General features: G+C 35.8%; 1 protein-coding gene across 4 annotated transcripts in view; it reads right to left on the bottom strand.

Moving 5' to 3' along the window:
* The window catches only part of LOC121371542 (neurexin-3a-like), a 138,678-nt gene that overhangs the window by 58,118 nt on the left and 54,779 nt on the right, over positions 1-25,781 (bottom strand). For all 4 annotated transcript variants that reach the window (XM_041497514.1, XM_041497515.1, XM_041497513.1 and 1 more), the window contains exons 3-4: positions 15,339-15,485; positions 13,305-13,465 (exon numbers count right to left, since the gene is read on the bottom strand). In XM_041497514.1, the coding sequence (XP_041353448.1) occupies positions 13,305-13,465; positions 15,339-15,485 (308 nt within the window). The remainder of the gene's footprint in view (positions 1-13,304; positions 13,466-15,338; positions 15,486-25,781) is intronic.

Below are 25,781 nucleotides of genomic sequence, written 5' to 3'. Positions count from 1 at the left end.
ATATATAACGGACGCAGCCATTTTGTATCATCCCAGTGAATACGCCCTCTGGCGAGCTGGTGGTTACGTAATACCTAACGTGTCGCGTCAGGAATTAGTCTTTGAACTGAAGAAACAAAACATACCGGATTTTTGCGGATGCATCACAACATTCTGTAATAACAGTCATCCCAGTAAGCCAGCAACAATTATATATTTATGTTTAATACAAAATAAACCACCATTGTCAGTGTTGAAATGGTTTGTACAATTATGGTTTGTACATAAATTAACCCATGTACTGAAATAATAATTGGAGTGTTTTCTTAGTTAACTGGTCTTTTCTTTCCGTGGCCTGTACCTGCGGTTCCTGATTGGCAGGTATATATTTAAAAGGACCCCAGACACTGTGTCTAGACACAATAAAAAGACATGCCTCTTTTATTAAAATAACAGGGTATTGTGTGTTAACCGTACTCCCCTCTAATCGTAATCGATCAGCCATCCTGCTTTATTACTGTAATTCTGTAAAACCCTTGATTAAGTAGACTTTCCCATTTAAAATCACAAAACTGAACAATTACATAGTCCCAAAGAAAAGAAAATTATCACTTGGGTATCGTGAGTGGTCGTTTTTGCTTCAACATAGCATACCAATAGGCCTAATAATATGCTTTTTTTTCTTTGGATTTAAAAAAAAAGAAAAATACTATAACTCCATTTCGTTCTATTGATGCAAATTGAAATATATTTAGTTAAATAGTTTATTATACTATCAAGTCATTTATGTTGTTTTACAAGTCAGGTCGATGAAAGCGAAGCGCCTTGTCATAAATTCAAGCGTTTTTTTACACTGTGCATAGAGCAGATGGACGGAGCTGACGTCACTTCGCCCCAAGCTATACCACCGGACGTCACAAAAACAAAACGAAATGGCTGCCCCCAGTTAGCAGGAATAATCATGTTTTTTTATTAACTCTAAAATTACGCGTTTTTTATTTGTTAAAGTGTCAGTATGTGTTGGTGGTCTGGGTATGCGCATCTTTCCAACACATAAATCTCTTCTTTGAGTTTACTCTACCTTTAACACCAGTCTATTAGCAGTAGCAGAGGTTATGATAGCTGGACTCCACAGAATATTAACACCAGTCTATTTGCAGTAGCAGCTACAGGTTGGACTATACCAATTCAAATCCCATAGGCGACCATGTTAACGTTTGTGTTTAAAAACACTATATGCAATATATCAACCAAACTGTGACCCATAAATATCAGTACTACAACCCCTACCTCAAAGTATTAACTGCAGAAAATGGTACCTTTCATGGCTCATTTTCGGTATAACCAGATGTTTCTGCAACACCCCTAGTTTCGCACAAAATTTTAGTACTTTTTTTTTACAGGTACCCCATACATGTTCTAAGCACAAGGCTACTTGACACGGTGGTACTACATCAAATAAAATTGCATACATTTTTAGCCCAGATGAAACTAATTTTTTTTACAACCAACACACTCACATTTATAACCAATCACAGGACTTGTGGTGTTAACTTCTCTATCAAAAGTTCGGTACACCTCGAACTTCGACCCAGCCGGAAATTAATTGGTATAGTGCAACCTATACTGATAACATACATGTTTCAAAAGGTGGTGAATCATGTGTTTTTATGACAACCAGGATCTGGTGTCTTCTGACATAAACTGACAACCTCACTGAAACTGTTGTTTCTACAGTGCAACCTAATTTAATGTACACCTCACAAAACACATGTATTTTGTACAGTTTTGTACAAATGCAATATGTCATATTTGAACAAATAATTTTTTTTTAAATAATACTCCTGAAGATATTTATTGTCAGATGTGTGTGTGTGCTCAGCTATATATGTAGAGACAGCATGGCTATTCAGAGTACCTCAACTCCTTAAACTTATTCCATTGAAACACATGTACTTGACTGACCCCTAGATTATGAAGACCTCAATAGGCACATCAAAGAAATATCAGTATTAAAAAAATACAATGTCTGAGGAAGGGAAAACCAACATGACTGCATCTGTATGAAGTAATGACTTAATGTCCTGCACATCACTGTTGGAAGAAAATCCTGTATGCTGAGTGTGGGCATCTTCAAGTTACCATGTGCGGGAATTTCAAATCCATCAGCTATGCAGATTTTCAAATTGGACCATCAAAACCATTGGCAGCCACCAATATTCCGGACTATATTTTATGTATACCCTACTGTAGTTGGAGGTTTTAAAAATGTGTGATATCTGGAATTATCATGCAGCTTTTGCATATTTATTTTTGATTCATTACTAAAAAAACCTGTTTTTAAGTGACATAATTACCCGAACATCTATTTTATTGCATTATTTTCTAATCCAGATCAATACAATATGTATATTGGATGTATTCCTACAATCTGTAATCCAGCATATCATTTAGCTATTAACATTGGATAATACAGCATTAACAATAAAATAAATCATCAAATTACACCAAGGTAGATAATCAAATCTGGAAAAATTGGTTCCAAATCTAGTATACACTTAAAATACACTTCATGGGAGCAAACTAAGTGATTATTTTAAAAAAAGATTTGATCTGGAGACCTAAAGTTTTGTTTAACAAGCTTATTGTTATGTATAAATGAGAACAGAAGGCACAATAGTGACACAAATTTTAATTATGGCTTTGGTAAAAAAATTCTTCAAAGTAAAAAAAATGTTTCCCCTAAAACTACAAATGTGTCTAAAATATGACTTAGCACCCTATAAATATGCCAAAAGGACAATAAAAATCAAGGTCTTTAAAAAGTTAAGCTATCAGAAGTACACACATGAAACATTAACTATGTTTATAGAAGTTAAAGACATTATCCCAATATTGGCACATGTTATTTTTAATATAAAAATAAATTGCTATTAAAATCTAAGTTCAGACTGCCTAGATATATTAACATATTTAAGAGCAGTTGTATATGGCAAGTCAAACACCATGTAAATAAGAACATTCAAATCTGTATAGTATGAATTATAGGCCAAAACCAACTTTTCCTCAGTGCTAATTTTTGTTCAAACTCCATTCAGAGCTATGTACAGTAATTATTGTCAAGGTCAAGGTCATTGTGAACTTGCATGGCCGAGTGACGGCTAATTAATCAAATAGTGTAGTTTAATTTCATTAAATCACAAAAATCATAATCTTTTTTATTATGCACTGAATATGTGCTATAGGTTGGACTATACCAATTCAAATCCCATAGGCGACCATGTTAACGTTTGTGTTTAAAAACACTATATGCAATATATCAACCAAACTGTGACCCATAAATATCAGTACTACAACCCCTACCTCAAAGTATTAACTGCAGAAAATGGTACCTTTCATGGCTCATTTTCGGTATAACCAGATGTTTCTGCAACACCCCTAGTTTCGCACAAAATTTTAGTACTTTTGTTTACAGGTACCCCATACATGTTCCAAGCACAAGGCTACTTGACACGGTGGTACTACATCAAATAAAATTGCATACATTTTTAGCCCAGATGAAACTAATTTTTTTTACAACCAACACACTCACATTTATAACCAATCACAGGACTTGTGGTGTTAACTTCTCTATCAAAAGTTCGGTACACCTCGAACTTCGACCCAGCCGGAAATTAATTGGTATAGTGCAACCTACAGTAGGGACATGATTGAATATTAATTTAAAACCAGTCTATTAACAATAGCTTAGCTGGACTCCCCAGAGTATTAGGACCAGTCTATTAATAGTGGTGTTTAGAGCGTGCCAGCTAGCGCTCAATAGAATATTAACAGGCTTCTGAAAATTATGAGAAGAATGATTTCATTCGCAGGTCATTGTCACAAGTCTGATATTCTGTAATCTATTTTTCGTTCATTCATTAAATTTAGTACACAATTTACATGGTCATAATCAGTTATGCAAAAATTAAATGGGTTACACGGTTAGGACTTTGCGCAACCCATAAATGGGTTAAGCAACTTTTAAATTCTCAGAAGCCTGATTAACATTTTAAAGTCGAGGCTCCAAAGGTTGTATATTCTTCTAAATATTACAAAAGACAAATTACTGAATTTGGTGGTCATAGCAAACAATGTCCACAATAACTAGCTACAGAATACTTATTTGACTGTTTAACAGATATATAGAAATGTGTATGAATTGTGAACAATCTTATAACAGCAGAACTAAACACAACCACCCATAGCTAATTGATATTCAATTCTACTGGTCATTCAGACTTTAAATTCCATCAGTAGCCAGTATTATCGTATGTTCAGATAAATTTTCAAAGCATATCTGACATAACCATGCCACTATAGCTAGACATAACCATGCCACTATAGCTAGACATAACCATGCCACTATAGCCAGACATAACCATGCCACTATAGCCAGACATAACCATGCCACTATAGCCAGACATAACCATGCCACTATAGCCAGACATAACCATGCCACTATAGCCAGACATAACCATGCCACTATAGCCAGACATAACCATGCCACTATAGCCAGACATAACCATGCCACTATAGCCAGACATAACCATGCCACTATAGCCAGACATAACCATGCCACTATAGCCAGACATAACCATGCCACTATAGCCAGACATAACCATGCCACTATAGCTAGTCATAACCATGCCACTATAGCTAACCAAGTCACTGACTGTTAGAGGTGAAAGGTCATCTGGTCATGACATGGTGCTGTGTCATGTCAAATCTACTAAGAGAAACCAAAATGGAATGGTAGTATAATCAATTGTCAACCAGACTGTAATAACTAACCTTGGTAATTTTAATATTTCAAATTTTCAAAAATCAATATCATTTTGTTTTTGAAATCAAACACATTTCCATTTGTGTGCGTGCGTGCGTGTGTGTGTGCGTGTGTGTGTGAGTGTGAGTGTGAGTGTGTATTTGTGTGTGTGAGTGTGTATTTGTGTGTGTGAGTGTGTGTTTGTGTGTGTGAGTGTGTGTGTGTGTGTGCGTGCACGGGTGTGTATGTGTGTGGTTTTGTGTTGGTCTTTATATGTGTGTGCCACAAACCCAACTGTGGCCTAATGTGTTCCTACATGTTACATAAGCCATACATATAAATGAATAGCGATTTTAAAAGAAATATCTTAAATTACAAACTCCATGGTCATGAAAGTCTTAAAGAATGCAGTTTCAAGTATTTTTTCTCCCCACCCCTTTTTAAAGTGTCAACGAGTCATCGTTAAACTTTCTAAAAATGTCCTTCACCTGATAATGATACAACTGTGGAACCCTAGTACAGTATTTGCTACCCAGGTACAAATTAAGCATTGACATGCTGCAACCAGGTGTCGCATTCTTGCAAGGTAGAGATTGTTTGCTGTCAGTGTTTACACCTGCATGACCTGACCATTCAGGTTAATGACTATGGGATATTGTACCTGGTCAGACCGAACGTGTCAGGTGTAACTTGAAACAGGTGACAAGAATCGCTGTGGAGTATTTCTATACAAAATACATGTCTTGACAGAAGCTATATGTATAATTACAAAACACAATGTACCTTTAAAACAAATATTATCTGACTTTCTCAAATTTACACACTCAGAAAAGTATTATTTCCCACTTTAACTTGTGACTTCATAAGCCAGGACCGGCCTCGGTGGCGTCGTGGCAGGCCATCGGTCTACAGGCTGGTAGGTACTGGGTTCGGATCCCAGTCTAGGCATGGGATTTTTAATCCAGATAACGACTTCAAACCCTGAGTGAGTGCTCCGCAAGGCTCAATGGGTAGGTGCAAACCACTTGCACCGACCAGTGATCCATAACTGGTTCAACAAAGGCCATGGTTTGTGCTATCCTGTTTGTGGGAAGCGCAAATAAAAGATCCCTTGCTGCTAATCGGAAGAGTAGCCCATATAGTGGCGACAGCGGGTTTCCTCTCAAAATCTGTGTGGTCCTTAACCATATGTCTGATGCCATATAACCGTAAAATAAAAAAATGTGTTAAGTGCGTCGTTCAATAAAACATTTCTTTCTTTCTTTCTTTCTTTCATAAGCCAGTATGCAGTCCAGTGGTAGAGTGCCTATCTGATGCATAGTCGGTCTGGGATCGACCCCCATCAGTGGGCTATTTCTCGTTCAGTGCACCATGACTGGTATATCAAAGGTTGTGGTATATGCTATCTTGTCTATGGGATGGTACATATAAAAGATCCCTTGTTACTAATAGAAACATGCAGCAGGTTTCCTCTCTAACACTATGTTACAATTACCAAATGTTTGAAATCCAATAGCTGATGATTAATAAATTAATGTGCTCTAGTGGTGTCGTTAATCCAGGGATCTAGCTCATGGTGGACCTATTGGGATTTTCTCTGGTCTAACTGTGCCCCACAACTGGTATATCTAAGGCCATGGTATGTGCTGTCCTGAGTGTGGAAATGTGCATATAAAAAGCCTCCTCGCTGCTAATGGCAAAATGTTGTGAGTTTTTTCTTAAGACTGTGTGTCAAAAGACCCAACTGTTTCATAATGTATACCATCCATAGTTTCAAAGGTTGATTTTGCCAAGATTTTCTAACTGGTTTAAATGGATTTATTTCTCTAAACAAAAGAAAATGGCAGCTACATATTAGTTGTAACATAACAGCAGGAAGTGAGCTGCAATTTACAGTTTTTTCCTATTCTGACATGTACTTTACATGTTGCACAGAAAACAAAGCACCAATAGTATACATCTTTCTTTCTTTCCTGTGACAAAGACTGAGAAGAAATCCTTTTAAGAGCACTTTTGAACCAAAATAATATTTGACAGTAATTTGTGACGTGTATTTGAATAGTTGCATCAAGTATTGATCTTTTTCCTGTTCACCTTTCACTTGAAAACTAGAATCATTAAAGCCTCAAATAGAACATTCTAGCTACAAAAGAATCTCTGTAGACAATTGGAAACATGAAATCAGATACTAAAAATTGTTGCTGAACAATGTTTTTTTGTAATACACACTAAAAATATTGAATTACGCCTTCTTTTTTTTGCAACTTAAAACATATTGCAAAGAATTAACAGAGTAGTAAATTTAGTAAATTTCTTCTCACAACTAACACTGCAGCACTATGGTGCAAACATTATTTCCTTCACCTAAATAATCTTCCACTATGAAGAAGTTTGTTTTGTTTAACAACACCATTAGAGCACATTGATTTATTAATTGTTGGCTATTAGATGTCAAACATCTGGTAATTTTGACATATAAGTCTCAGACAGGAAACCCACTATATTTTCCATTAGTAGCAAGGGATCTTTTATATGCACCATCCCACAGACAGGATAGCACATACCATGGCCTTTGATATACCAGTCATGGTGTACTGGCTGAAGTGAGCAATAGCCAAATGGGTCCACCAACAGGGAACAATCCCCAACTGACCACACATCAAGCAAATGCTTTACCACTGGGCTACATCCCGCCCCGTGAACACTATGAATGATAACCGTAAGCTACACGTACAATACATGTACTTTAAAAACTGAAGCTCAAGCATTTACTTAGCCTAAACTTGCATAAAACAAATACTGTCTTTACAGGCCACTCGTTACACTAGCTCTTAGTGTGGGTGGTTGCTTAAGATGTGGTTCAATAAGTATATATAAATTATACAAATTTACTTTAGGCCCATATGGCAGGCCCAAATGTCACCGTGCCATTTGTACAAAGTATGATCCATCAAAAGATACCTTCTATACTATCAGAAACACTACTCTTTTCTTGACTGACAGAAGGGATGTTTTAAATAAGAGCCTTTGCACAGATAGAACAATACATAATACATTGTTTACTATATTTAACTTGAAACTGTTTTTACGTGCTCATATACCACAAAGGTTTCGAACACGGCTGTCATGGGCCTAACGTCTGACATCACCAGTGACTAAGTCTGGACCAGGGGGGGAGGTAAGTTTGAGGTGGTCGGAATTTTGAATAAACATTTTTGAAGTTAGGTCAAAAGACAAAATGCAGCTGATTTACTACACAGTTATTGAGCACTGGGCAGATGGGGTGCCTCCTCAACCAACTTCAGCTCTGTCGTAAGGCAAACACTACATTTTTTAAACATAGAAACAACTGAACTGGTACAGCCAATAACCAAAAACAATATTCCCAACTGCCATATTAACTCATTTAACATCTATCAGATCCATAAACAAACTGAATTACGGTCAACTTGACATTCTCATAATTTCATATTCCTTTCTTTTTCTCCGTAATTACATAGAGGATCATAACTACAACACCTGATCTACCACATATTATTACAGTTCTGCCTCATGTGCTATAATCACCAGCTGAACGGCTGTCTAACCATTATATGACTTCTGCTAAGACAGATATTTAGTAACCATAGAAACTGTTGAGCTGTAGGCAAATTGAAAGGAAAAATGGCTGAACTACCAACTAACATAAAGAGGTAGAAATGAAAAGTTTCATGTCAGAAAACATTCAGTGTAACTGACTTTGCACAGAGATCAATTAAAAGAAGCCATCTATGTAGGTACATGTATTTAAATTTTAGTAGTTCTGATGGCATTTTAATTGATGGTTTGTTTCTTGTGGCTGGGATAATTGTGGTTGTTGATTTCTTGTTTGGTGTTTGTGTATGAGTAGGGGAGAGGGTTCTTTCAATGTTAACATTCTATTTTAAGTTGACCGTTGATAGCTTATCATATCATTTTAAGTCGACCTTTGATAGCTTGTCATATCTTTGAAGTTTACCTTTGCCAGCTTGTCAAATCTTTGAAGTCTACCTTTGATAGATTGTCATATCATTTCAAATCTTCCTTTGATAGCTTGTCATATTTTTTAAGTCTACCTTTGATAGCTTGTCTTTTCTTGATTCCTCAATCACAATAGTACATGACTTTTTTGCCATTTTGCTACTACTCTACCATTTCCCCATTAGCAAGCATTGCAAGCACGGAACAATGCTAACAAGTTTAAAATTCAAAATACATAATATATTATGCATATTTTTTTCCAAAACAGGCAAAGGCTCCAATCATGCATTTAGACATACACTGTACAAGACACAATTGGTGTTTATATTTGTAAACCTCAGACACTGTGCAGGAAGTTGCTGACAATTCTGACACATACAATACAAGGATCAAGAGGTAAACAAGATTTACACATTCAGAATACACATTTTCAGATTTACACATTCAGAATACACACTGTCGAAGGAATATCTTAACAGGAGATACATATTTTTAGACTTATATACTGCTTTGTACTTGAAACAACCAGGATTCTACTAATGGTGGTTGGTACTCATCTGACCTGTTAAAAAGCCAACCAACATTGCTACTGCCAACCACCACATGTAATACAATGTCCACATAATAAAGTCATTAATTTTACATGCTATAAAGCCGAAATATTTGCTATTTTCATCACTCATAAATGTATAGGCAGAACCTAGAATAAGGGGTCGTCCATTTGTACATATAAGCTCTGAAGAATAAGGAATATAATTCTTTCCATTCCACAAGCTTGTGGTTAAAAAACTCATTGTTGTGACTTGACCACTTATGGTAAGTATAATATGTTTAATGACTATATGTACATGTATAACAAAACAAAAACCCAGTTTCATAAGTATGTCTTTCTGTAAGCAGTTTCACACAGACATCTAGTACAAAAGACAAACTCTGACAAATGACTGTGCAGCACAAACTGGAACAGGAACAAAAAGATGGTGGTGTTTAGATCTTCAGCAGTCTCTGTATGATTCTATTAATAATTTTAATGAAGTAGCAGCATCAACAGTTTTCTCATCATTTGCCAATCCATTTTCTTCAATGCATAGTGCCTCTTGAGATTCTTCAAAGAAACTAGATATTTTCTCAGAGACAACTTAATAAAGAACTGTCCAGGAAAGAAGCAAAGTTTCACTGCTGAGACACAGTCAGACAAGTGAGATTAAGTCAATTATGTTGACCGCACACATCAAACTGAGCACAATCCCCAGTAACCTAGGTGTACTGGTTACCATAAAATACAACTCAATGAGCGCACTGAATAAAGATTCATAGTCATATTATTATTATTCAGTACAAAACATTTGTTTCTGTTCATATTTTACAGTGGAGTTGTTTTGTTTTGTTTTTGTTTGGCATTTTTCTCTCTCTCTCTTTTTTTTTGTTTGGGCTTTTTAATCTTTCTATTACTATCAGATTTATAATAAAAGTGCAATAAAAATCCCATGTATAAAAAATTTCAAGAATACAGATTCACTTTCCATGACATTAGCTACATTATTTTTCTCAGTAATTGGCTTGATAATATAATCAACTAATATTAACAAGTTCATGTTTATTTGACAGCATATTGAGCATAGTGAATAAATATCAGTCCAGACACTTGCTACCATATCAGTCCATGAGATATAGGCATGATATCGAACTAAAATGAAAAGAAGAAGGGCTAAACAATGTCATATCTCACTTGGCTTAGCATGTGGTAACCTCATAACATGAACAACTGTGTTTGATTTATTTCAATTCTCAAGATCATCAACATCATTATTATACTCCAAAGTGTACATTAAATCTAAACTGTATGCAATTCCTTTAACTTAAGTCTTTTTTGGAACTGTAGAATGGACTAAACTATACATGCATTTAACAAATGTCTGTCACCATTTTTTGTGTGGAAAAAACCTAACCAAACTACACCATTAATAATTTGAATAATACCCTTTGAACAATTTACCCATTTGTGTTACAAAGTAACCATTACAATATCAAGTGGCAAGGATGTGGACATTATTTAACTGGCTAATAACAGAGCTGGTATAAGAGATGGAATCTGTTTGAATGTTCTCTCTACATGCAAATGTGCCATTCTGGAACCTACATGAGCTGAAGAGACCACTTGGCTGAGATCTCACATCGGCTTTACGTTCACTTTGCTAAAAGCAAGCTGCAATCTCTGCTGTGTTGATATTAATACACGTTATTACTCAATGCCAATAAGAAACTAAAATCTAAGTAAACTCGCAATATTGATTTTTATATTCTCCATTACAGATTCCCATGCAGCAAATGTTTTCAAACATCCTGAGTTACAGATTTTTTTCTTTCGTAATAATGCACACAACATTAGCAACTTCATTATGTAATCTGGCTTCATAAGCATTACACCACTGTAAGCTGCAGCTATGCTTTTACATTTTGAGTATTTTGAAACATTTGACCTATTATGCATTTATTAAAACATAAATCTTTTGTCTCCAGGAATATGACGGCCAACATAATGGTGGAGCATGATCTATTAAAGGAGCATTCTTGGTATAACCTGAATAGACACAATCCAGTTTCAGTCATGGATATTTAAGAAAATGCATTAAAAATACTAACATCAGGTTTAGGAAATGCTGGTTTCAAAACAGTGCATAAAAATAGGCAATAACTCAAAAGTCAAGAGGTCAAATTTGAACTTAAAGCAATCAATACAAAGGGGTGAGGATGGGACATAAACAATATATGTAGGTAGTAGAATAAGGCATGGTGCTTATAAACATTTTAGAATTTAGACTCTGGTTTAAACTTAAAAATCTGTATACCATACACACTGCTTTCTTGAATCCAGTGCCCATACTAATAAAACTTTTTGAGTCCTGACTCGACACATTAACAGTCTCTAGTCTTTAACTATATGCTACATGTATGGGCAATACTTTGCAAAATCTGGACTTGAAAGTTTTATAAGCATGGGGAAACAGGTCTCCGAGTTTTTAAAATTTGCATAAACCATTTACAGATTCTGTAAAAACATTTTCGGTAACCTAGTTCATTTTGTGTAACCTGCTACGGCAATATAATTCATGTTCCAAGGCCTCTGAACATTAAAAAATGTGCATAACCTAGTTACTTGTTGTGCAATAACATTTCAGGTTACCCATTTCATTTTGTGCCACCTGCTATGACTATATGTCCTAAATTTAATATTCGAACAAAAACTTGGTTACACAAAACCAGATTGCTTGAGTAATATGAGAATGAAATGATCATTCACTCAAGTTTTCAAAGATGAAGGCCCTGTTACACAAAGTGATCCTAGCACTAATATCATCTTAAGGGCATAATTACCTTATACTTACAGTCCGTCCCACATGGGATGCCTTTTTAATACTATGGAATTTACTACAACTTATTTATTTCTGAGCAGATTATTTTTTAAATTGGACTCAAAAATAGTATTTTTTTCTTTTATTTCCAAAACAATTTTACTTTTCTTCTTACGTGAAACAAAATTAAAATTATTTACAAAAAACATTTTTGTAGGAGGATGGGATGGACTATAAAGTGATCTTAGTTCTAAGATATCTTCATGGAACTGGACTAGAACAGCTATTCAGATTTCCAAGCTGAAGTCTGGCAGTCGATTAAAGCTCGTCTGTATTACCTACAAGGGCACAGACCATCCAGATTTTTAAGCTGGAAGATGAGTAAAAATCCTAAAACAATTTATAAGCACGTGCCAAGGAAACCTGTCTACACACACTGTACAAGGAAACACGAAACTAACAAGAGGGAAGAGGACCTAGGTCGACACTGAGCATGCCGCTGACATGCAGTTTTACTTACAAAACATACACCCTTGTCCCTAGTAAGCTGATTGTTACAAAAATTGAAAAATGCAACAAATGAAAAATAAATGAGGAAGTAGATAAGGTGAGTCATACACATACACAGTGCAAATCTACATTTGAAAATGATTCTCAGTATTACTGTCATTAACATACTACTAACTATACACCTACATCTGATAAAAACGTTAGCATAGCATCATTAATATTCATTACAGTCAGTTAACGCATAAATTTAAAAAGAAAAAAATAATGAAATGACATTCTTCTAAAGTTCATGCACGGAAAAGTAAATGACTGGCTTTTTCTAAAGGATTCTTTCTTTCTTTCTCTTTATTCCAGGGTGGAATTATTCTCTCAACAAATATAACACAAAGATACAAACAAACTTGGAAAACTAATTCATCCAACACAGTTGAAAATTATAGGAACAAGTAGGTGTGTTAATGTTAAAATTTAAAATAAATGTTAAATTCATGCTCCTTTTATTAATTCACACAACTGAAAAAGTGCATAGTATGTGCAAATATAGATGCTGGTTAATAGCAAATGGGCATTTATTTAATATTTGGACAGGAAGCTCAGTTTCTTGCACAATTAGAATAACTACAATGTATGAGGTCTTGGAAAATATCTCTCATAGTTACCTCTCTTGCTTCTCGTTTGATCACTAGGTGGTGCCACCGGTTGTCATCAAAGCGGACATGACTGGGTTTAACCTCAGTTTCGTATGCCCCTGATCCCAGATTTATCGTTAGCTTGATACCACCTTCTTTCACTGCTACATTCAAATAGTCTTTTAAATCACCTATAAAAAGTAGATAAAAACATTTGATGTAATATTATTTTATTTATTTATTTCAACTTATTTTCGTGCTTATATCCAAGGTTCAATCACACTGTCCTGGGCACACACTTCAGCTATCTGGGCTGTCTGTCCAGGACAGTGGGTTAGTTGTTGGTTGTTAGTGAGAGAAAAGTGGGTGTAGTGGTCTTACCCAGTGAGTCGTGAAAACTCGCTCTGGGTGGGAGCCTGTACCGGGCTGCAAACCCTATACCTACCAGCCTTATGTCCGATGGCTTAACCACAACACCACCGTGGCCTACAGTGTGCACAAAGGGAAGTAATAACAGGTCTTGGGTTCAAAATGTTTTGGGACTGAACTTTGTATTTTTTATGGCTCTAGTAGCTCTAGATAACTACCTTGAGTATCGGAATATTGTTTTAATTTAAAAAAAAGAACAAAAAACTTGTCTCAATCAATCACTAAATCTTCAGAAAACTAATGAAAAAAAGAAAGATATCAGTGAAATATTTAGGACTGGCATAAATTTGCTCTTAACAACTGAAGAGTTCTTCACGTATGGCGATATATCAAGCATTTCCACTTGATAGCATAAAATCAATTGCAGCATGGCCCTGCTAGCTCGGTCAATAACGAATCCCACAAATCAAGAAGAAAATGAAGCATCCTTTTTGCATTTCGCTGTGAAATCAGACTTTAATCATCATTTTTTGCAGCTTCACTTCCCACCATAGACTGTTCCCCAAACAACCATCCTTAATAAATATCACTCTATGTGTTTCAGTTTGATTTTAAAAAAACCTGTGTTGTGATTAAATCAAAACCAAAGAAACAACCCCAAAATACTCAGAACTATTCTGAATATTTCATGGTGCTACCCTATATGTAAAGTAATACATTCTTTAATAATAATTTAAAACCCCCAGAAACCTGACAGCACTGATTCTCTCTCTAAGTTAATGACACTCTGTGGTGTCGTGGTTAAGCCATCTGACATAAGGCCGGTAGGTACTGGGTTCACTGCAGGTGTGTGCCCAGGACAGTATGCTTGAATCTTAATTGGCTATAAGCACGAAAATAAGTTGAAATGAAAATTATTTTCTTGACTTGATTAACAGCTTTCTGATAATAAGTACTTTTATTTGCCATATCCTAATAATATAACAGGCTTTAATATGAAACTAAATGTAAAACTTGTATACAAATTACAATTCTAATTTGGGCAATATGTGGGGTTTTTTGTTAATTCTTACATATATGAGCTTGTTTTGCAGTGTGATAATGTACAAAATTAATAGTTTGACTTTTGGGAGCTAGAAGTTAAAGGGTCATAAATATTTATAAATTGTACATTATATGCTACATTAAGCTAATTAAGGCCTATACTATTTCCATGGTTTTGAGGTGAACTGGTTTATTAGTTGATATCTTTATACTACATGTATATCTGATCATTTTATCACAGTGACTTTGATGCAGTCTAAAGCTGTGTCTCAGCACGTTTTCCAGTTAAATGCCACAGTTGTTTTGAAATGTCAATCATGATATTGTATGTTGTTATCTATAATTCATATATGTAGATGTACAATATGACTTAAAAGTGAATTTCATAAGTGTTATATTCACCAGTAAACAATGCAAACATGGATTATATTTATCAATATAAAAATAAATCAAATATGGCTTATATTCACCAGTATAAAAGATAATTCAAATATAGGTTATATTCAGCAGTATACAATATAATTTGTGAAGTGCTATATTCACCAGTATAAGAGGGAATTCAATAAGGGTTATATTTACCAATGTAAAAGAGAATTCAATACAGATTATATTTACAAGTGTAAAAGAGAATTCAATATGGGTTATATTTACCAGTGTAAAAGAGCAGTCCATTGAGCTGTCTGGTGCGGAAGTCCAAATACAGTTCATCACTGTTGCTGATGATCGGGTCCCCTCGACTACTCAGATCATAACTAAAATATTGTGCACCAAGAAATGTTGCATCAGATGGAACTTTTTCTGAAAGATCAATTTAAAAATGTTTAACAATATTTCAGTGTGGTGCTTCATGAAAAATATGCATATATACTGAACAAAATAAGAAACTTCCGCTAACTTTGCTTGAACATAACTTGATGAAAACAAACCGGGGGAATAATAGTTATATATGCGTTTAAAGAGTGTTCCATGATGCATCGTTTGGTGCAAAAATCATGGCCATAGGTTAACAGAAACTGGGAGAAATTTTGACCAAGTGTGGTAGGGGTTAAAAATAAAAACACCCACTTAATAACTGGTATGACCACCTCTTGAATTGACCACTGCAGTGCATCGCAGGCGCATAGAATTGACTAAAGTGTTGATTTCTGCCTGTGGAATATTGTTCCATTCCTGAATGAGCGCTTGACGAAGTTCGTTGATGTTCACGGGTGGGTTGGGACGACGCCTCAATCGTCTGTCCAGACTATCCCAGGCATGCTCGATGGGGTTGAGATCAGGACTTTTAGTGGGCCAGTCATCAATGAAATCAATGTTATTTGTCCTAAGAAAATTTACAGTGTCTCTAGCTGTATGAGAGGTGGCATTATCATGCTGAAAAATCGAGATGTTGGCGTTGTTATGGAACAGAGGAATGACGTGATGAGCGAGAATGTCATCGCGGTAACGTTGAGCATTTAAATTGCCGTCAATGACGACTAGTGGTGAACGATAACCATGGGCAATGGCTGCCCAGACCATGACAGAACCCCCACCCCCGAAACGATCTCGTTCAAGAACACAACAGTCAGCATAGCGTTCATTTCTCCAACGGTAGACGTGCACCCTGCCATCACCACGTTGTAAAGAAAATCGGGATTCATCCGAAAAAAGAATGGTATTCCAGCGTCGCCGTATCCAACGAGTGTGTACACGTGCCCAATTAAGACGATTTAGACGATGACGTTGCGTTAAAACGCATCTGGCGTAAGGATGTCGTGCATGTAAACCGTTCTCCCGCAGACGATTACGAACAGTTTGCCCACTGATTCGGTTATTGTGAAGCCCAGGTGTGTTAGCAGCAGTAGTAGTGGCAGTTTGGAATCGATTGCGCAAATGCGTGTTCATGATATAGCGGTCTTGACCACGTGTTTAACATGCGGACGTCCACGAGGTGGCAAGTCGTTGGTGCTTCCTGTCATTTGAAATCTTATGCGAAGATTTCGTATCGCTCGACTAGAACTCCCAACATGCCTTGCAACGTCTTCCGTCGACATGCCAGCATCAAGCGTGCCAATCGCCCGTTCGCGTAAATTATTGGGTGTTCTTGGCATACTGAAAATGCTACAATGTAAAAAACGTTAATTTTTTTTACAAATTTTGAAGCGTTTTCGTTCACTTGACAACAATGTCAGTAAGACAAGTAAAACAATTTGACCGAATACTACACGGGACATGTCGAACCATACATGCATGTGCAAATTGAATTTCACATTGTCGACGATTAACAGTGCAAAAATAATCGATAAAATTCATGAATCCTGATAATACAGCTCAAGGCTAATACTACCTATATAATTTCATTACACAATGAATTCTTTAACACAACAAATACTATATGTACAAATCGGAAGTTTCTTTTTTTGTTCAGTATATTTATAACAAAGAGTAACCAAAATGTATAAATGCACAACAACATTTACCAGTATAATTATGGTTACCTTGTGTGGTTTTTTAACCTTAGGAAATAAGTTTAGAACTATAGAACTATAGATCAGGTGTGACTTACAATTAAAACTACATGTACACCCAATAAAAGCCTTGATTAAAAATTTTCACCATAAAATATAGTTAACAATGAAAATGAATGAATTAATGTTTAATGATACCTCGGCACAAAAATACACATTGGCAGGCTTTTGGATTTTACACTAATGATCGTTTCCGGTACCGTGTCTGTAAAATCACGGAACCAAAATTTTGTTTCCCATTATTACTATATATTGAGTATGACTATTCAACAAAAATAATATATAGATTATTTTTTTTTTTAATTATGTTTCTAATATCACACTACTGGAGAGTGTTTTTGACACAATCACAAGACCTGATTCGGATTGTTGTGTTAAACGAACTTCTCAGTGTTCCGGTTCAGGTAAACCCAAATCAAAGTTCGAACATGTGCTCAATCAAACGCATTACACATTTGAACCAAAATTACTGGCACTAATTATTGGTTGTGTATCTCTTAAATATAGGCATTAAGAAATAGTATTTAAATTCAAATATAATTTGGTAGAAAATATTTAACCTTCTGATTACTATCATTGAGGTGGACAAACGTCAAAGTCATGCATGTGCTTGAGCACTGAAGGTGGTAATCGAATAGAAACCACTATTTCCTGTAGTTTCATTATGGGAGAAAATGACGTAGGCCTAAGTTATTATTTTTATTTAGTTATGCATTGTTTACTTTTGCCTTTCAAGTTTCTGGCACAGGAAATAAGTTTAATGACATGCATGTTTTGATTGGTTGGACACGTCACGTGGTAGTTAATCTTGCACATATGAACTTGGAAATCTCGCACTTAAGAACTTGGAAATCACCAATTGCGACAACAGGTTAATCTCAATCAAGTAAACCCCAGTCATGCTTTGAATTTCAGTGTTTGTGTTATTTACCTGTTGTTTTCTAATTTTACACTTCGCTGACATGTGGTTATCGGCAATCAAGAAAACAATTTACTTTAATGGTAATGCACATGCAATGACTCTGCTTGACCTATTTGTGTATCGGTCTGGATAATGCGTCACAGCTGCCGATACAAGATGATACCTTTTTTGTTCATCAATTAACAACGGATTAGATGTCGCCGTTATTTTCTTTTGATATTGGTCTGACACGGGATAATGCCCTGTATTTGAGCAATTGGCATCACCGTTCCTGGCGACATAAATAGTAGGGCCCTAAATGTATAACCCACTACCGAATACACTGAACCATCTATTACCGTGTGTCACACTGTCGTACCCTCATTTAAACTTAAATATTTTGATAGTGGGTTTAGATATCAACCATGAGTTTGCTCAATTATTTTTCCCCTGGGGGAGGGCAAACGCGAAAACGCGAATGATGATGGATCACACTTGACAAAAAACCAAACGTACAACACGACAAAAAACTGAAAGTTACAACATGATTTAAGTGTTTGTTTTATTTTACTGTTATACTCGTAAATGTGTAATGTTACAAAAAATTGTATAAAAATCCAGTTATAATTGATCAGGAATTTGGGCTAGTGCTTTATCTCGGTGGGCTAGTGGTTTTCACAAACCCACTAGCCCTGTGGCTAGTGACGTTTCAAAATATTTGTCATACTCTGCCATATGAAATAAAAAAAATATTGTGAGACAGTAAGCTCAGGGCACCCCAACCCTGACACTGCCATTTTATATTCTGGGGATAAAAAAAACAAATAATAATAATAATAGTAATAATTTATTATCATCCAAGCTAAGAATATGTAAAAACAACAGTTCAGCTTCTCCAGTGTACGTGAGTTGGCACATTCATTGTGATGGAATTCTCCACATGACTACCCAAATGCCTCAAGATTTGGGAGAATTAAAATGTCACCTCTTAATACAGATGGCTGCTTTGAATTTTTTAAAATTAAAATGTATTACAGGTGGCTGCTTAATACATGTGGCTGCTAGAGCAGGTTTGGCTGTGTATGTGTGGAAATGTTTTATTTAATGACACACTCAACACATTTTATTTATGGTTATATGGCGTCGGACATATAGTTAAGAACCACACAGATATTGAGGGAGGAAACCTGCTGTCACCATTTCATGGGCTATTCTTTTCGATTAACAGCAAGGGATCTTTTATATGCAACATTCCATAGACAGGATAGCACATACCACATCCTTTGATGTACCAGTTGTGGACACTGGCTGGAGCGAGAACTAGCCCAATGGGCCCACTGATGGGGATCGATCCCAAACCGACCGTGCATCAAGCAAGTGCTTTACCACTCAGCTACGTCTCGCCCCCATGTATGTGTGTGTTTGTACTTTAACTGTCTTTAACTGTTTAGGGAATCAATGCCTATTCCTAGGATTTGGGTGTGAACACTATGGTACGTGACTTATAGTGTGATCTCAGTGACACTTAGTGTAATGAACTGTAGCATGCCATTTTCTTACCACTAGTCATACAAACAACATGCTGTGGTCTGTTTTCACTTCCTCAATAATGGATCAGATGTAAAATGAAAATCATTAAGATTCAAGTGTTCTTACAATAAAACTCAGTCATATGCTTTGATTACTGACAGTTCTTGCAATAAAACTCAGCAATATGCCATGATTACCAACAGCTCTTACAATAAAACTCAGTCATATGCTTTGATTACTGACAGTTCTTGCAATAAAACTCAGTCATATGCCATGATTACCAACAGCTCTTACAATAAAACTCAGTCATATGCTTTGATTACTGACAGTTCTTGCAATAAAACTCAGTCATATGCCATGATTACCAACAGCTCTTACAATAAAACTCAGTCATATGCTTTGATTACTGACAGTTCTTGCAATAAAACTCAGTCATATGCCATGATTACCAACAGCTGTTACAATAAAACTCAGTCATATGCTTTGATTACTGAGTTCTTACAATAAAATTCAGTCATATGCCATGATTACTGCTAACAGTCACAGTGAGATTTGAAGTAATGAGTTGTGGCATGCAATTCTCTTAGCTTTAGTTACAGGAACCAGAACATGCTATGAGCTTTTTTCATTTCCTCAATAATCAATCTGATGTGTAATAAAAATCATTAAAATTTAAGTGTTCTTACAACAAAATTCAGTCATATATATTCTATGATTGAGTCTTCTGGTACTAAAACTCATTGATAAGACTAAATAACTGAGAATTCTTATAGTGAAACTCAGTCATATGCCAAGATAATTCAGAAGTCTTACAGTAAAACTCACTGACATGTTAAGATAACTGAGAATTCTCACAGTAATACCCACTGATATGCTATGATAACTGAGAATTCTTACAGTAATACCCACTGATATGCTATGATAACTGAGAATTCTTACAGTAATACCCACTAATATGCTATGATAACTGAGAATTCTTACAGTAAAACTCAATATGCTAAGATAACTGAGAAATATCACAATAAAACTCACTGATATATGCTAAGATATCAGAATTTTCATAATAAACCTCAATGATATGCTAAGATAACTGAGAAATCTCACAATAAAACTCACTGATATATGCTAAGATATAGGAATTTTCATAATAAACCTCAATGATATGCTAAGATAACTGAGAAATCTCACAATAAAACTCACTGATATATGCTAAGATATCAGAATTTTCATAATAAACCTCAATGATATGCTAAGATAACTGAGAAATCTCACAGTAAAACTACTGATATATGCTAAGATATCAGAATTTTGATAATAAAACTTAATGATATGCTAAGATAACTGAGAAATCTCACAATAAAACTCACTGATATATGCTAAGATATAGGAATTTTCATAATAAACCTCAATGATATGCTAAGATAACTGAGAAATCTCACAATAAAACTCACTGATATACATTGTATGCTAAGGTATCAGAATTTTAATAATAAAACTTAATGATATGCTAAGATAACTGAGAAATCTCACAATAAAACTCACTGATATATGCTAAGATATCGGAATTTTCATAATAAACCTCAATGATATGCTAAGATAACTGAGAAATCTCACAATAAAACACGGTCCTGGATAGGCTAAGATAACAGAGAAATGTTCACACATTAAACCTCAGTCATATATATGTATATGGTTGATTGATTGATTTCAACTTATTTTCGTGCTTATATCCAATTAAGATTCAAGCACGCTGTCATGGGCACACACCTCAGCTATCTGGGCTGTCTGTCCAGGACAGTGGGTTAGTTGTTAGTTTGTTAGTGGTTAGTGAGAGAGAAGAGGGTGTAGTGGCCTTACACCTACCCATTGAGCCCTTAAGAACTCGCTCTGGGTTGGAGCCGGTACCGGGCTGCGAACCCTGTACCTACCAGCCTGTTGTCCGATGGCTTAACCACTGCGCCACCGAGGCCGGTTATGTATATGGAGCAGATAGTCGGACATTGACGATACACTTTTAATACTAGTAGTTGTCTGTTGAGAAAATCTTAGACAACAACCATGTCTTCACAACTTGATGATCACAACATCACTATCACTAATGCAACCCCTGCAACTGACACTGCCATTGAGATTGCTGTGGATTTAATTCTCCACAAAACATTTTTTGCCATGGACAATATTTTTTTGTAATGAGACATTTTTTTAATTGCAGGCATTGCTCTTAAAAGCAATCTTCATGGCTTTAGAAAAGTCATTCTGTTAATTTTTCAGATTCATTCACAGTAAAGAGTCTCATAGTACAGTAGACATATTTAATGAACATTCTATATAACAAACTTCATATAATATTACTAGTTATTCATATTTTATTTTATTATTTTATTTTATTTTTAAGACTCCTTAAAATAATGCATCTATAGAATACATTGCCTTGTCTTATTTGCACAGATTAATTTGCCCATAGACTTGCTAAGAGGCAAATAAAGGAAAAACATTTAAATATATTTTGGTCCAGCAACATGAATGTACCATGGAACAAATGTATTTCATACAATGGATCTTTAGAATAGTTTGTACTCTGTACACCATATATATATTTAATCATTGCCTATCCTTTCCATTAACGTAATGCATTAGCAAGAACTGGGCTTCTTCAACTTGATTATAATTATATACCCACATAATTTTCATATCACGCAAAGCCAGGTGAAGGTCCACATACATACTATATAGTGTTATCAGCGCTAAACATATGAAGCCCATATATATATATTCATACAAACTAATGACAGCTATTCACGCAGCCAGCAGCAAGTTAACCATCTTATCTATCGGTCAGTCAGAAAAACAACACAGGGACATGCAGGCAAATGACATAGATTATCAAAACTCGATGCAACTCCGTTTCCATGGAAACATGACAATCCTGCAATTCTTCAACCATTTTGGTTCTAATGGCATCACCGAGGTGAAGATTTATCTTTATTGTGCCTTGGTGATTACAACTCCTGCTGCAGCAGAGTCAAGAAGCAATTCTGAAGAGTTATAAACATCTCCAAAACTGCTATACTGGGCACTGTGTATAAAATAAAAACCTCCTGTCTACATAACGAGGGTGTGACGTAGCCCTGTGGTAAGGTGCTCGACTGTTTAATACATTAAAGAAAACTAAATTAATATCCATGATTTCCTTTTAATGATCAGTATATATCTATAGGATGGATTTTATAAACTACAGTGTCACTGTAATCACATGAACAAAAAAACCCAACTTCTGCAGACTAATTTGTTTCAATTGGAATACACGCAGCATGTCTGAAAAATAGCATGCATCTTAATTTCATCAACTCATTATTTCAGACATATATCATAGCTAGACAAAATTAACAAGCATGGTCTCAGAAGCAGATATTGATTGTAACATTAATCAGTTCTGAATGGCACACAGTCCAATACACCAGCCACCATAGTTGGAAAATAGTTCTCTGCTGCATGTTATTTGATCACTATCATTTTTAATATAGATCTACATTAATGTATGTAATCTATGTAAGCTACAGATTTGCATTTTTCTTTTCTTAATGTAGTAGACAGAATTTAGTTTTTTACTTTCATTCAAGAACACGATTGTGCTTGCACCCTTAAATTCGATCCAAGGGGTGTGAAATATTGCACTTGTCATTTGAAGAAACTGCCTTTCCCCTCTAACTCCAATTATTTTGAGTAATGTGATTTCTCCTCCACGACATTTTGAAGAATGTGATTTTTCATGCTCTTGAGTTTTTCCAAGACTAAAATTTGATTAGATGAGCATGTAACAGTGAACATTAATATCTGAGAAATAAGTGAGTACCACATACACATCCCTGTATCCATGGAGCAGTGATGTACGTCATCCAGATTAGACTGGCAAGTTCATGCAAGATTTGACTGGCCTCAATGGTATCATGGTTACGCCATCAGACATAAGGCTGGTAGGTACTGGGTTCACAGCTCAATACCAGCTCCCACCAAAAGCAAGTTTTAATGACTTAATGAGTAGGTGTAAGACCACTACACCCTCTTCACTCTCACTAACCACTAACAACTAATAACTAACCCACTCTCCTGGACAGATAGCCCACAGTTAAGGTGTGTGCCCAGGACAGTGTGCCTGAACCTTAATTGGACATAAGAAACAATGAAAGGAATGAAAGAAAGAAAAGTTTTATTTAACGATGCACTCAACACATTTTATTTACGGTTATATGACGTCAGACATATGGTTAAGGACCACACAGATTTTGAGAGGAAACCCACTGTCGCTACTTCATGGGCTACTCTTTCTGATTAGCAGCAAGGGATCTTTTATTTGCGCTTCCCACAGGCAGGATAGCACAAACCATGGCCTTTGTTGAACCAGTTATGGATCACTGGTTGGTGCAAGTGGTTTACACCTACCCATTGAGCCTTTCACAGCACTCACTCAGGGTTTGGAGTCGGTATCTGAATTAAAAATCCCATGCCTCGACTGGGATCCGAACCCAGTACCTACCAGCCTGTTGACCAATGGCTTAACCACGATGCCACCGAGGAATGAATGCAAGATTTGTGTCTTAAAACTGGCTCCAGCCTAGTGAATGCTCAATCAGTTGCTGGGGGAGTGTAAACAATATTATATATATATACATCCAACTTGAACTGTAATCAGTGTAATCCATTTAAGCATTATCAGTGCTGCATGACTACAGTGAGGCTATATCTCCTGTCTGGGTCAAATTACCTGCTACAGGTGTCAAATGTATTGTTATTCAACATAAATGTATAAAGGAAACTTGCTGCCATAACATGAGGTACTTTTATGTAACTCATAGGCTATTCTTTTTATTAGCTGATTATGAAGTCTGTTACATAAATAATTCTCTACTGTTTGATGGATTTTAGCCAAAACATTATTGTCCCATGGAAATGAACTGACGCAGGTTAGGACAGGTGGTTCCGATTACTTTTGTACGAGTAATTTTAGTGAAAGAGATTTTTTTTTAAAAGGATCACAGACCAAAGACTTTGTAGGGTCTTGAAAGTTAAAGGGGTAATTCTGAGCTTTCATTAAAGAACTAAATAAGTTTGTTTTGTTTAATGACACTACTAGAGCACATTGATTAATTAATCATCAGGTATTGGATGTCAAAAATTCGGTAATTCTGACAAGTAGTCAGCAAAGGAAACCCACTACATTTTCGAATTAGCAGCAAGGGATTTTTATATGCACTTTATCACAGACAGTAAAGCACATACCAGAGTTGTGGTACACTGGTTGGAATGAGAAAAAAACAATCAGTTGAATGGATCAATCCTGCAACTCAAGCGCCTCAGGCGAGCACTCAACCGACTGAGCTACATGTGTATATCCCACCCCCTCTAAAGAACAAGGTCAGGCCCATAGGTTTAGATGGCATTAAAATATGGGATTTTAAAAAATCTGGATGTTTTTCCATCTATCCACTGAGAAGAACACAGTTTTATCACCTTTCAAATGTTTTCAGACATTCCACTCCCAATGTATCTCAAGTGAAAAACATTTTAACACTTTAATTATAAAGTTATACTTAAAATGAAAATGCATGCCAAGACCATTAGCAAATGGCACGGAAGGCAAGCTTGACATTTGGGTTCTTAGAAATGGCTTAAAGGAAAAAGTCAGTCAGGTCATTTTCTTGTCTTTCCTCTCAACATCTAAGTGGAACAAACCAATTTCCCCAACAATTTTTATTAGCAGCAATCTTTACCCATGATCACTGATTTCCCATCATCACGGATTAATATATTAAAGAATGCAACCACAGTCAATGCAATCGATCAAAGGCTATACTCTAGCGTATCGATGACAAACCCTTTCAATAAATGGGACTATAGATACTTTTATGTTAGGTCCTCTGAAAGGACAGGCACAAATGGTGTGCTGTGATGGGATAAATGCCAAACTGACATGGCACAAACAAGCAAATGGTGTGATGGCGTGAAAGGCACGATGACATGTGCCGTTCCATATGAAGCTACGCAGCCTTCCATTACTCCAGTCGACTTGCATTCTTCTCCATTCCTTCCCAGTTATAAAGCAACTGTGCTCCTTAGACTTCCTACAGCTTTGCAGATGAATCCACTCAGGATCAGCTG

Source organism: Gigantopelta aegis, chromosome 4 (genome assembly GCF_016097555.1).
Source record: "Gigantopelta aegis isolate Gae_Host chromosome 4, Gae_host_genome, whole genome shotgun sequence".
Lineage (NCBI taxonomy): Eukaryota > Metazoa > Mollusca > Gastropoda > Neomphalida > Peltospiridae > Gigantopelta > Gigantopelta aegis.
The sequence above is the reverse complement of the archived record's forward strand: the minus strand, read 5'-3'. Positions and strand labels throughout refer to the sequence as shown.